Source organism: Zophobas morio, unplaced genomic scaffold (assembly GCF_036711695.1).
Source record: "Zophobas morio isolate AGI-343-1 ecotype UQ-CSIRO unplaced genomic scaffold, CSIRO_AGI_Zmor_V1 ptg000009l, whole genome shotgun sequence".
Lineage (NCBI taxonomy): Eukaryota > Metazoa > Arthropoda > Insecta > Coleoptera > Tenebrionidae > Zophobas > Zophobas morio.
Genome location: NW_026972114.1, coordinates 5,539,989 through 5,554,686, shown reverse-complemented (window position 1 = coordinate 5,554,686; position 14,698 = coordinate 5,539,989). Strand labels below are relative to the sequence as shown.

The 14,698-nt window shown below is 32.8% G+C and overlaps 1 protein-coding gene across 1 annotated transcript in view; it reads left to right on the top strand.

Moving 5' to 3' along the window:
* LOC135125784 (metabotropic glutamate receptor 2-like) overlaps positions 1 to 14,698 on the top strand; it is a 1,169,526-nt gene that overhangs the window by 1,098,044 nt on the left and 56,784 nt on the right. The window contains exon 13 of the mRNA XM_064051468.1: positions 9,459 to 9,608. Coding sequence (XP_063907538.1) covers positions 9,459 to 9,608 — 150 coding nt within the window. The remainder of the gene's footprint in view (positions 1 to 9,458; positions 9,609 to 14,698) is intronic.

Here is a 14,698-nt window from a genome sequence, read left to right as displayed (position 1 = left end):
TAGGTAATGAATAGTTTTTTTGGGAATGTATACAATCATTAATAAAGATATAAAAAGGAGCGGGCCCAATATGCTGCCCTGAGGTACGCCGGTGCTAATGGCTTTTTTATCTGATAAATAGGGTCTCTGATTGTAAGTAACTTTTACCACCTGTTGTCGTCCTGTTAAATAATTTTTTACCCATTGTAAAGGTACACCTCTGATTCCGTATGCTTCCAGTTTATCACATATGAGGTTATGATTCAAAGTATCAAATGCACGGCCTAGGTCAAAATATATCCCTACTACTTTCTTTTTATCATCTAAAGAATCAAATATGTCCATTAACTTTGACACAATGGCATCTTGTGTTCTTCCTCCTTTTTTAAAACCAAATTGTTTGTCACTTAGAATATTGTGTCTTTCTATGAAGGAATATAATCTACGATAAAAGACCTTTTCAAAAAAATTTGAAAAAATTGACAACAATGCAACAGGTTTGTAATTATTCATTTTTGATGTATTACCTTTTTTATGTATAGGTACAATTATTGCTGTTTTGAGCTCATCTGGGAAAATTCCCGTACTAAATGAAGTATTTATTAAATTTGTTAACACAGCTATTGTGGTTTCAGGAGCATATTTTAATAAATAATACGGTATCCCATCTAGTCCTTTCGATTTTTTATTAGCCACAGATGAAATAATGTAATATACCTCTGGTATTACTACAGGACTTAAAAACATTGAGTATATATTAAATGGAATATTTTGTAGTCTATTTGTGTTATCATTACGGGTATTTTTATAAGTTTTTGTTATATTCTGTATTGAATTAATAAAAAAGGAATTGAAACTATTTGCTACATTTAAACAACCTGTTATATTTTCATTTTCAGAGTTTTGTAATGTGTCTGGTAAATTATTTATTTTGTTATTAAGACGATGCGAATTTATTATTTTCCAAGCATCCTTACCTATATTCATCGATGTTTTTAGAATGTTGTCATAATAATCTTTTTTTGTTTTTTTGACTAGAATTTTATGTTGATTTTGAAGGATCTTGTAGTGTTTTAGAACCTCAGGGTGAATTTTTGTGATTTTATGCATATCTTGTAATCTTCGGCTACTGGCAATAATTTCATTATTAAGCCAAGGTTTTGGGTGGATGGTTTTTTTTATGTTGATTTCTTTTTCTTGGTTTGGGAACGCCAAATCAAAATAGTAGTCAAATAGTTGAAAAAATTTTTGGAATTTTTTTGGTCCCGAATTGTTATAAACGTCACTCCATGATTCCGATTGTAACAGATTCTGAAATTTTTCTATATTTTTTTTTGAGAAATTTCTTTTATAAACTATGCATTTTTTATTGTCGTTTAATTTATTAATTAAACCATTGATTTGGAGCAACTGCTCGTAATGATCTGTGATATCGTTTTCGATGATATGAGTACTGGCTTTGTTGAAATTGTTCGATATGAAGATGTTATCAATGGTTGTTTTTGACTTACCGCAAACTCTGGTCGGTTCAAAGACATATTGTTCTAGACCATATGGTGATAAAGTATCAAGAACCAAATTTTTGTCCTTACTGTTTATCCGGAAATCAATGTTAAAGTCCCCACACAGGACTGTTTTCGTAGCCGGTTTATGAAGCTTTTTCAACAGGTCCTCAAGTTGCAGCATAGAGGCCCTACAATCTCCTCCAGACCTGTAAATACTTATTATAGTAATTGCACATTTGCTTAAATTTAGTTTGATGGAACAAACTTCAAATAATTTCTCACGTGCAAATTTTTTTAGGTCAATCTTCTCAAAGAATAAAGACTTACGTACTAAAATAATAACACCTCCCCCCGTTGTCCAGAACAGCAGAAATGAGCTCCGACCTTATATCCGTCAAATCGCAGTTCGTTTACTTCTTCTGTTGACAGCCATGACTCAGTGAAGCACAACACTTCAGGAAAATCCAACTCGTACACATATATATTTAGTTGGTCAACTTTGTTGCGTAAACTCCTTACATTAAAGTTCAATATTCTCAAGCGCTGGCTCGAGTCGTCGTTGTCTTCTCGATGGTTTGGGGTACGATCTTTTATCCTGTCTGGTTTATGATTTTTCTCGGATGAAAAAACCGGGATATCTGAGCTCCTTTTGGCCATACGTCAGGGTTTCTACTTTTGTCAAGATTTGTAAAATCTATTTTGTCACTTTAAACCGGGCACGAGTAGTTGGAAAGTTGCTCTTTAGTAACTCGCATTTATTTTCCGGAAAATCTTTGCGTAAGAAGTTTTCCAGGTCTGTTTCAGTCAGTAAATATCTTAATTTGCGGTAATGGAAATGCTACCAATAATACATACCTAAATGATAAACGTAGATTGTTCAATATTAATTTTGCACCCATCACTTCTTGTGATGTGCAACGCACGTTTTCAAAACTTAAAAGTGTTTTAAACGATCAAGGGTGTAAATTTACGATCGAAAATTTAGAGAAATATATAGTTTGCTTTTGTAACTCATTTTAAATACCTGAATCTGAATTAATATTTTAGTTCTTGTTAAATGCGACTTGCTTTGATTTGATCACCATTTTTTTTGCGATAACTTAGAATTAGTGGACGTAACTATAGATCGTTTATTTATTTAATCATTTTTTTTGTTACACAAAATATTTGTTTCTATATTGTTTTGTTTAATGCTTTTTTTTAAATATATATTTTTTTGATATATGCTTTTTCGTTGAGCAAATATTTTTTCCTCCAGGTTTTTAACCTAAACTAAGATTTTTATAACCTAATTCGTCAATTTTGGGACCTAAAATGTCTCCTTTTATTCATTTTTTAACGACCTAAAATCCGAAGCCTAATAATTATAAAAACATCAATTAACTGCAGACTTGTTGATACAGATGCCTTTGTGCTGTGTTGTAGTCGGAATAAGTTTTACATATAGATTTTTAATAGTACGATGTTTTTTGAGCAATCAGTTGAACCCAAACATCACATGCAACTGTGTATACACAAAATTTGCAATTTAGGTCACTTCCAAGAAGGAATCCAATCGATTCCAGATAGGTTGTGAATTTAATTAATGACCATTGATACCTGTATGTAGCAAAGCTCTGTAATTACTGTGGTGTAACTATCGGTATACAATATCGGATGTAGCGCCTTTAGTAAGCAAATTATGGCTAACACTGAAACAATATTCTAATTGTAATTAAATTTCATAGTCAAAAGCTGTGTTTCACGGTTAATGATCTTTAATAATAATAATAGTTCTATTAAATTTTGATAAAAGAGGTATTTGAATTATGTTTAATGTATCCAACAAATTGGTAGGCTAAAATTTGAAACGTTAGAATAACAAATTTGTGGTCTCTACGTGCTTCTACTTCAAGGATTTCATCTTGTTTTTCTACACCAAAACACAAAAACATTTATTTCTCGTTGATCCTTTTCGATTCGTATATGAATGCAGCATGTGCGGATTGTGAACTATTCAGCAAATCAGTGGGGATAGTACACTTCGATTACGATAAAAAACCTGTCGAATTCTAACTCCCTTCTCTGTAGAATGGTTTATCCACGTCAAATGAACCTCCTAGGCTCATAGAAGGTTTCTCATATTCAAATGGAAAACTCTGCAAGCATTCATCAGAATCCAGGCTCTTCTAATTGAAACCACCCTGGTGAAATTTCCCATTTTCTAAAACGGAATTCGTATAAACATCTTCACAGAAACCCATTAGTAATTTTTTCATGGATGGTACATCCAACCGAACATCCCGTGTTTTCAAGTGTTGCAGCCATCAGTCGGGCAGAACTGAATATTAGTCACGGACTTATGTACAAATTCTATCAGCTAACAATAAATTTAACCTTAGTAGGTGTACTATTCCACCGTTCAATCAATCAACGAAGGCAACATATTGCCGGATTTAATAATTTTTCTATACTAAAATCGCTGAACAAACCCAAAAATAAAAATACGTGATTAAGGCGTCAACAAAGAACATACCGTTTTTATTGATTAAAAAAGCACCTAATTTTGGCACAAATACAGCGATTTTAGGGTAGTTATGATTGGCACATTCACCAGCGACGTTAGTTAACGGAGTTACAAAACAGCGAACCACAGAAACGAAATTACAACTCCAGTAAATCTGCATTCAGATTAACTCACTCGATGATTAGAGGACTCAACAAAGAAACAACCCTAGAAATCTCTCTTATTTACTAATTCTGATGGATGAAAGGTATTTTCACGAAATTTTAGTTCAATAACTGCGTGATACATATTTATTTTTTAGTAGGAATACGTAGATAAGGTATTTATGCTTATATTGTGTTTATTTAGTTTTTTTTTTTTGGTAGTTCTTTGTGGTCTCTTTTTGTTGGTTTCTTTGTTGAAAGAAACACTCCGAGTTACGGCCCGAGCGAAGGAACGAAGGAAAGGTTATAATAAAGTATAGCCGGCGAATGGTTATTTTCATGTTTTCTCGAAGCTTCATGACCCCGTTTTCGTCTGTCTGTCTGCCATTTATGGCGATATTGATTAGATCCGAACTGAACTTGCAAAAATGCACCTACTTGCAAAAATGACGCAAGATCTTCTTTCTGGACGTGTTGTCTTGAATTTTTTGAAATTTTTAAAAATTGCGATATTTCAACGCACTGAATTAATTAAATAATTCTAAAAAAAGGTTGAAATTATCGAAGAAATGAGGCCGGAAGTGACTTATGCCGCCCGAAATCTACAAGAAACAGTATTTAGTTAAATTTCGAAAATCGTCAAAAATGGGTCGAAATCTGAAGGGGAGACTATTGAAAAAATTTCACTTTTAAAAAAGTTGTCTGAAAATTGTGAAAAAATTCAGAGACGTGTATCTCGACATGTTGATTGAAAAAATATAGCGTGTTGATGGTCATGGAGCAACATTTTCAAAAGATTCGGTACATAATGCGAATTTTTTAAAATTTCTAAAAATTCTGATAATTCAACGGACAATTCTGAAAAAACGGTTGCACTTATCGAAGAAACGATGCCGGAAGTGAGTTCTAGAACTCGAAATCTACTAGAATATGTATTTAGTTAAGTTTCGAAAATGGCAAAAATTGGTCGAAATTTGAAGAAGGGGGGGCCATTAAAAAAATTTCACTTTTAAAAAGTTGTCTAAAAAATTGCGAAAAACTTCAGCTGACTCAGAAAATATAGCGTGTTGATGGTAACGGAGCAATTTATCGAATTTATAAAAAACGCGATATTTCAATGGACGATTTTGGAAAACAGGTTAAGTTATCGAAGCAATGTAGCCAAAAGTCACTTCCACGGCCCAAAATCTACAAGAAAATGTGTTTAGTTAAATTTAGCAAATCGTCGAGAATGGGTCGAAATTTGTATATACATATATATATTGGAAAATTTCATTTTTGAAAAGTCATCTAAAACTTCTAAAAAAATTCAGGGATATAGATCCCGATATGTCGATTCCAAAAGGATAGCATGTTTATGGTCACGGAGTAATATTTTTTTCCAATGTATCTATTATCTATCCATTGTTGCTTAAGAATACTTTATTTCTGTTTAAACAAGTTAAAGTTTATTTCTTGAAGTTTGTTTTCAACAGTGTAACAAATTGTTATTCAATTTCCTTTCAGATTTTTGGGAAATTCGCTGATTCAAACAAATCACTAATCCGAACAGACTTTTCCCCAATTAATTCGGACTATTGAGATTCTGCTCTATTTCAAAAAATTGATCGAAGGTTATTTCGACAGAACTTCCTTCGCCCTTGAAGTAACTGCAGTAAAACCTCTTATTCAACTTTTTGAAAAAAATATAAAATTTGATTTTGAGAATTTTATTTTTTTTTATAAGAACCCCTATAAGTTGTTCTAAAGATATGTAATATAATGTTAAAATAAAGTAAATTCAAGGAAGCTTGCTACGCATATATTTCTAATGGGTTTTTTCTTTAGAAAATTTTGTGATGAGGCAGTGTCGGATTATGCCGCCTGGACACCGGGAAATTTCCCGGTGAGCCCCAACGCAGTCTGCTTCTTTTTTTTTATACAACACATTTTTCAAATATACAGGATGTTACAATTACAAATGCAGTAAATATTCCTAAAAATATAGCAGACACATAATAAATTATATATGTAAATAATAAATACGAGCATCTTTTTACTTTCAGAGTGTAAACTCAGCATGAATTCGTAGGTCTCCCGCTTCCGTCTGTCTATCTCTCTGTCGGTCTGTCTGTCTGTCTGTCTGCCGTCTGTCCGGGTTTTTATCAGACAGATAATCTCCGAAACTACTGAACGAGAGTCGTATTTTATATGTGTCGTGTATATGGTGAAACGCTAATGAAAATTTGGCTCATTCCTACCAACAATTTGTTGACGTCATCTCCAAAATTTATAGTAGTAAATATTATTTAAATTTTATAAAATAAAATGTGGTTTATGAACCCCTGTTGAGTTTTTATCGCAGACGTCCAGATTTTTGGGAAAAAATAAGCAAAATTGCAACATCTTGCAATTTAACTTTGAAACCGCAAAACCGAATGAATATTCTGAAATTTTGCAAAGGTTTTAAAGTTATCGTAAGCATGGTAAATCGTCAATCAATGATATTTTACAATTTTCCCAACTAAGTATCCTTTAGTTTATATTTATCAAATATTCAAAAGCATTGCTTGTTATTTCAAATCCAATTCTCATCTGAAGGACTTGGATTCGATTATCGGACGATTTATCGAATTACGTTTCGCCCCACATTTTTTCGTTCATCTATATATTTAAGCTATTTTATTTATAAAATCAAAAAATTAAATTTTTTTGGTGAAGTTTTTCTAACATTTCACACAATTTTTAAGATTGTTTTTTAGAAAGGTATGAATTTTTAAAGATTTTCGCCATGATTCCGAATCCACATAGAAACTGCTGCTTTGAGTTTTTTACAAAAAAAAATTAAAAAAAAAACTTCAAGCTCAAAATTAGCCAGTTTTCTTAAAAATGACAAAACACCTTATCATTAATTAAATAATAAAATTTAGGGTGAAACGTACCATTTTACTTACTACTAATTTGCCCTTTTTCTGATATTATATAATATATTTAATTTACTGCATAATACTGCATGTGTGATTCATGAATTCGTGTCGAGTTCTCACAATAGACATCCAGATTTTTGAGGAAAAAATCAAAATTGTATAACAATGTTTTCTAATTTAACTTTGAAATTGTAAAACCGAATGCTCTGAAAACTTGTAAACTTTTTAAGATTATCGTAAGCATGTGCATAATAAATCGTTAATCAAAATTATTTCGTTTATCGGCTCCATAAAAGTGTCGAGTTTTTACTCTTAACATCGAGATTTTGGGGAAAAAATTGAAATTGTATTTTACAATTTAACTTTAAAATTGCAAAAGCGAATATACTGAAATATTGCAAACGTTTTAAGGCTATATGAAAGGAAAGGAAAGGAAAAAAATTGTTTCATTTAAGGTCTTAGCAAAAAATTAAGAAGTCATCTTAGAATTCTGCTGAACAAATGTTTTTTAAATTTTATAAAATAACATATATAGTGAACCAAGAGCTATAAGGTTATATGGCCATCATAAAAGTAGTTGACCGCAAATAAATACCCCCTTTGTGTGGTTCGCACTAAGCTTACCGGTTGGCAATAAATCATCTTCTAAACATTTCTTGCTCATATTTAACAGGGCCGGCTTTCAAAGCGAGTGGTTATTTCGGAACCCTCAGCGGCTGCAAGTAGTAAAGAAATAGTGAAGTGGTGGATTTTCATATTTAGTGAAAGCCGCCCCTGAACGAAACCACAAGAGCCGGTCGAGCTGCAGTGGACACGTTATTTACGACCCTAAAACCTTTTCTATTGTAAACAACTTAACTTCGACACAATGGGATGATTTTATGATGGCCATATAACCTTATAACTCTTGGTTCACTATACCTGCATGTGTGTTTTATGAATCCGTGTTAAATTTTTAGGCTTAGCATCCAGATTACCAGATTATTGCAAAAAAAAACTACATTGTATAACAATATTTTACAAATTAACTTTAAGTTTATTTGAATCATGGTAAATCGTTAATCAAAATTTATCCGTCATCTTACATTTTTGCCGAATTTCTTCAAATTTATTAGTGTTTTTGAGAAAAAAACTGAGTATGAATTAATTAATTAGTCCTTTCCTCAGCGTTGAAGACATAATATCAACCAAATTTCATTTTCTTTTAACCGCTAATGCTTATAATCGTGCTAATAGTCGAATTCAGTCGAAGTATATAAAACGAATATCGCAAAATCTAATTTTATAATTTTTACATATAGCGAAATTTGTCGGACTCTGTACTTTAACGGCGAGGGAAGTTTTGCCAAAATAACCTTCCACAATTTTTTTACTAGCTTTGTTTTTCTTGGTAGCGTTATCAAAATTCCAAAAACAACATCATTTTTTTAAAACGTCAATGTCGCCAACAAAAAAACTGAAAATGATAATAGTAACAATGATACCCAAACAACATCTGTGTATAATACCACAGGACCCCAATTTGTAAATTTCCCGGTGGAGTCCTCAATCTGGCACTGTGATGACGTCATCGACATATTTGGAATGACACGTAATCAACTTGCATAAATGCAAAAAAAAGTGTAGTACTAATAATAACAGTATCGTATCCCAAAATTTTCGAAAAAATGGAGTGAACCGTTTTGAGTCACCCTGTATAAGCAACTGCACATTTTAAAGAGGATTTATTCGGCAAAATTTTGAGATGACATTATCAATTTTTTTGACGGATTAGAAAAGTATAAATTTTGATTAAATATTTACCACGCCTAGGATAGCTTTAAAACGTCTGCAAGAATTCAAAACATTCGGTTTTGCAGATTTAAAATTAAATTGCAAATGGTTGTTAATCAATTTTGATTATTTCCAAAAAACCGAATGTATCGGTAACACTATAATTACTGATGAATTATTTTACAAATGATCTCATTTTCATTTTTTTCTATCTTGTAAAAGTACGTAAATGTAACATGCAGAAAATAGTATATAAAAGGTGCAAAAGGTTTTTAATGTTATACAATCTGTTACAGTTACATTTCCTTTCTTAAAGAGTGCAAAATACATGAGAATATTTTTAGAAAACTACAAACCAGAAAAAACAGAATTTTATGATTTTTTAAATTAATTTTGAAAATTATGTTTTATAAATATGACAGAAAACAGTAGTGTGTTTAACTGACTTTTAGTTTTATCGCGTGTATAACTGGACTAACCGTTGAAAAAGGTTTTAGTTATAAAAGAAATGCAAGGGTGGTGCTTCAAAAACCCACCACTGGGAAAACATGTGCGAAGTGAATAAAAAACATTTTCCAAAGCCGGCCAAAGTTTACTTTTCGCTTTTCACAATTCTTTACATAACTCCGGTATTTGTATTTTTTAGGTCTGAGTGGTGACAGATTCCATTTTGACAACAACGGCGATGGCCCTGCACGTTATAACATCATCCACTTCAAGCAAGTTTCTACAGGCAAATATCGCTGGGTCAGAGTTGGGGAGTACGTAGAGGGAGAACTCAGGCTCAATATGTCAGGTAAATAACAAAATAAAAATTTCCATTAGGCGACCTCCAATTAATTCGAAAAGTATTCTTTTGTTTTTACGCAGTTTTGTATTGTCAAGTGCACTTAGGTTTAACAATCAAAATCTCGAAGTCAGTGAGTAGACCATTTTTTCCGGAGTCGTAGTTAAATTATGGATACATTTCAGACCCGGTATAAACACTCCAATTCTTGATATTATGAAGTTTGTGACTCAGACGTGATTTATATTCAGATGAAAAATGGCAGTGAAAAGCAGGCGAGAGTAACAAGTTTTACATGTGCGCACTTCCCTGAGAAATAAGCACACAAATCAAAGACTTCTGCTCGAAGAGTTTCTTATTCATAATATTTACATAAGTTCGCTCAACAAAATTCGTTCCGTCTGTCTTTTTCAGTAATAAATCTTCTTTCTGGGTCCAATGACGTGAGATGTAACGATAAAGTAGGCTCCTTTTAACATCATTTAAAGTTTATAATAAATATTCATTTTATCTTGCGTAAGAAGCTTACAATATCAAAAGATATTTTAATGTTAAGGTGGAAGGTGAAGTTATTTGAAACATGCTTTTGCCCCGAGTCAACTGCGCCAAACAGCAAGTAATTAAATAATAAATTTCTACGTTTAATTAAATTACATCCGGAAATGAGCAAATTATAGCTCTTGATTAAAAAATTAACTTAGGCGCAGTTCTAATTTTGCGGCAGACTGTTGGATCGAGATACGAAAGTAAGTTTCTTGTGTAAGTTTAGTGCCGAGAATGACAAGAGGTGAACCGTAAATTATTAAGTTCCGTGTCATGCAAACATGCACTTAAGAAGATTAATTATTTACGACAATCTGTAATAAACGACCTCTTCCCACTCCGATATCCAGTAAGACTAACAGAAATCTGAGAAGTTAGAGAAGGTACATGTCACGGTGATGTGAAAGATCGCTACTGAGTAGGGCACACTATAAAAAATATAGGTTATAACGGGTAGATTAGAATCTTTAATAAATTAACCTTCCTAAGTTCAACTTTCTTCAACTTGTACCCTTCACGTCTAGACTGGCTTACAACCCCAATCTAAAATTATTTCTTATGTGTATTCCGTTGGTAAATTAGGATTTCCATAATTAATAAATTAATTCAATCACAGCCTCTCTCCTCAAATATTTAAGTTTATTCTACCGAAAGTGCAATCGGAAGTTTAAATTGTAAATATTGTAGACAGGAGCTGGATTCCAGCTATTGCCTTTAGACGTTGTAAAAAAATCATAAAAGATAGAAAGTTTGCAACAACAATTGGACCCAGTTGCTATCCGCATAAAGTCGGCATATTATTTCGCTATTCACACTGATGCTTCGAGTTGTAACACAAGTTCGTCGATATCTACGACTTGTATATTATCTGAAATCTCTAACGCTTTTCGATTCGATTTAGCAATAAAAATGTGGTACGGTTCTAAAGTAGTTGGTTGGTAAGTCACTAAGCTTTAAATTGAAAACATCCGAAAATTCATCAACTGATAATTAACGCCTACAAAGGTGATATAAATGTATTCCTCCTATTAATAAAATTTTTTAACTCCGTGAATTTGTAAATAATATTTACAAACTAAATTTTTCCTGTTCACATGTGAAAGGCTAAAAAGCCTTAGTACGATTAATAAATAGATAAAATTCATTATCCCTAAGTTTTAATGGCCACTAATTAGTTAGTGCAAGTTTTAATTATGGGTGCAAGTTCAATGATAGTCGTCTGACAAATTGTGGATGCCCTGAAAATGACCCACCTTGTTCCTGTAAAATGGAATCGCTGAACTTTATGTTCGCTGAAACTGTGAAAATAAAAGACGGTTGGGAAAGTACCGCTATATAAAACACACAACTGCAAAAAAATGCTTAACTTTGAATTAAATCAAATTAAATGTTCTAGATCAATACAAATATTTGAAGATCACAAATTTAATAAAAAAGAAAGAAAAATCTGAATTAAAGTAACTGGATGCAAATACACAAGTTATTATGGACGTGTGGCGGCAAATTTAAATTATGGCAGTCAACAAGAGAACAAAATTTTAATAAAAATTGTATACAGCGACAGCGGCACCAGAACGCGGTAACAGTAAAATTACCCATAGGAGCGTTGTAGCACGAGCGGAGTTTGGGGCTCCTGGTCGTGGCTGTTCTCCCACCACGACGGTGATTCTATTCTATCGGCAAGCACTGTGGCAAGCACCCCTTTATCTAAGCGTCACAGCTATAGATAAGCTGACAGCGTCACCTCTTTCCGACCGCCCCCCTGACATTATTATTATTATTATTAATATCTTTCCCAAAAGTAGAAAAAAAAACAACTAACAGGGAAAGATAGTTAAATTAGATATAAAGAAAACATATTAAACACCAATTTTCACCAATATTAAATAGCATATTCAGATATTATGCAATCAACAATATTTGAAAATTTATCCGTCACATCACAACTCATCGATATATTATTGAAGAAACGACACATACCAACCATAGGCGACATCATGAGTAAATTACTTCTACAAGTGGAACAGTAAAACATATTTTACCGTCGAGTGTTATAGCTGGGAACTGAAAAGTTTAATTTACTAAGTAGCCAGATGCAATCGATTTTGTTATTAATTAAGTTTATTAGAAATCGAACGTGCGAAATTATTCGTCTGGTGTTGAGTGAGACAATATCAAACCTGCTCAATAGAAGTGATTGATCATAACCTCTTATGGGATCCACCCTGTCGTCACGAAATGCTAAATACTTTAGAAACCCCCTTTGGACACTCTCAATCTTCGTTATGTGGATTTTATACATCGAATGCCAGATAACTGAACCATATTCCAATCTAGTTCTGACAAGTGAGGAAAACAGTATTTTTAAGGTTCTTATTTGCTGGAATTCTCTGGCATTTCTGTAAATAAAACCCAAAACCTTATAAGCCTTAGTTACAAAAGTCAACTCACAATCAAACAATAAACCAAGGTCCATTACCAAGCCGTCACGTTTGAGATTCACATTGTTAATGACATAGCGAAATATAATAGGCCAGAATTTACGGAAATAACTGACAACCAAATATTTATCAATATTCAAAGAAAGATGATTACTCAGACACCAGTTGTGGATAGCATACAGATCATCCTGAAGCGCTTTACAGTGCTCGATGGAATTTACGATTTTAAAGACTTTACAATCGTCAGCATACACCAAATTGTCATTTTTGATAACATCAGCAAGTTCATTGATAAACAATAAAAGAGCAGCGGCCCTAAATTCGACCCTTGAGGCACACCCGATGCTGGAAAAATTTTTTTCGACCTATGACAACGAAACTGTACGTACTGGGATCTGCTAACTAGATATGATTCAAATAATTTTAACAGAGAATCCGAAAAATCAAAGTAAATCAATTTCTTTAGGAGCAAAGATTAATCCATCTGGTCGAATGCTTTTTGGAAGTCAAGATAAATAGTATCAACTTGACGTTTGTCATCAACCGCCTCAAAGGTAAATTGACTAAAACATGCCAAGTCCGTTACAGTCGAACGTTTCTCCATGAAGCCATGCTGAGAAGGACTGATATATCTTTTAACATCCATATAAATGTATTTGTATAGAATACTTTCAAACACTTTGGCAAAATTATTCAGCAAAGAAATAGGTCGGTAGTTGGAAATATCTGCTATATCTCCTTTTTTTAAAACGGGACAGATTATTGCGGTTTTCCAACTTAAGGGAAAAGTGGAGGTTTTTATGATTAAATTGAATATAAAAACCAAGGGTTTGGCAAACACACAAGCGCAGTCTTTTAGTAGGAAACTTGGGATTCCATCAGGGCCCATTGTGAAAGAATTCCTAGATTTTTTCAACGCTGGAAGGACTTCATCTTCAGTGACAAGTGGGAGAGTGATACATTCACTTGAGTTGGCGTAGTGATCAATGAAATTTACAGGTTGTTTAGAGGTACGACATACCGAGTTAAAGTAATCAGCAAATGCATTAACTATACGAACAGGACTATCAAGAATACAATCATTATATTTCATTATGACTTCTATTCAAGAGCTACATCTTTAGTGCAGATGGCACGCAGCTCGAATAGGAACCGCGCACTCCGCTTGCGCCACGTGTTCCTGCATTATTTACCTCACTTCCATTTAAATGTTCACTGTCTATAATTCTGATATTAAACTATAACTGAACAAATGTCAAAGTTTCAAAAAGAGCAATAAACAACATTTAAATTCGCCCTTCACTCTCGTGAAATTTGAAACAGCAAAGAATTCTTCTCTTATCTGCTGGAAACATTAATCAACAAAATATTTACACGAAAAAAAACTAGCAAAAATTTATAAAATAAAAAGATCTGATGTAATAAAGTAAAACTTGTGCAGACAACAAAATTTACGAGAGGTTAGAAACTACAGAGTATGAAAATTTACGTTCAATTTAAATTATACAACAAAGAAAATTACTGAAGCTAAAATTGCGAGATAGAGAAAAATTGCATGAGGTGAAAAATTGCAAAGCTAACACAATTAAAGCACTCCAAAAACTATAAGGTTTTATGGCCATCATAAAATTAATTCATTGTGTCGAAATTAAATTGTCTAAAATAGACAAAGTTTTAACATCGTAAATAACGTGTCCACTCCAGTTTGACCGGCTGCTGTCGTTTCGTTCAGGGGCGGCTCTCATTAAATATTTAACTACCTACTACTACTACCTGCAGCTGCAACGGGTTTCACTTCGAAACCCGACCCTGCTAAATGTGAGCAAGAAATATTTAGACGACGACTTATTGCCAACCGGTAAGCTTAGTGCAAACCACACAAAGGGGGTATTTATTTGCGGTCAACTACTTTTATGATGGTCATATAACCTTGTAGATTTTGGACTACTTTACATGAGTTTAACATTTGCCCCACTTTATCAACAATTCAAATAAAGAATTGACATGATATTAAATTATGCCACACTTTATTAACAATTCAAACAAAGAATTGACATGATGTTAAATTATGCCACACTTTATCAACAATTCAAACAAAGAATTTACATTATGTTA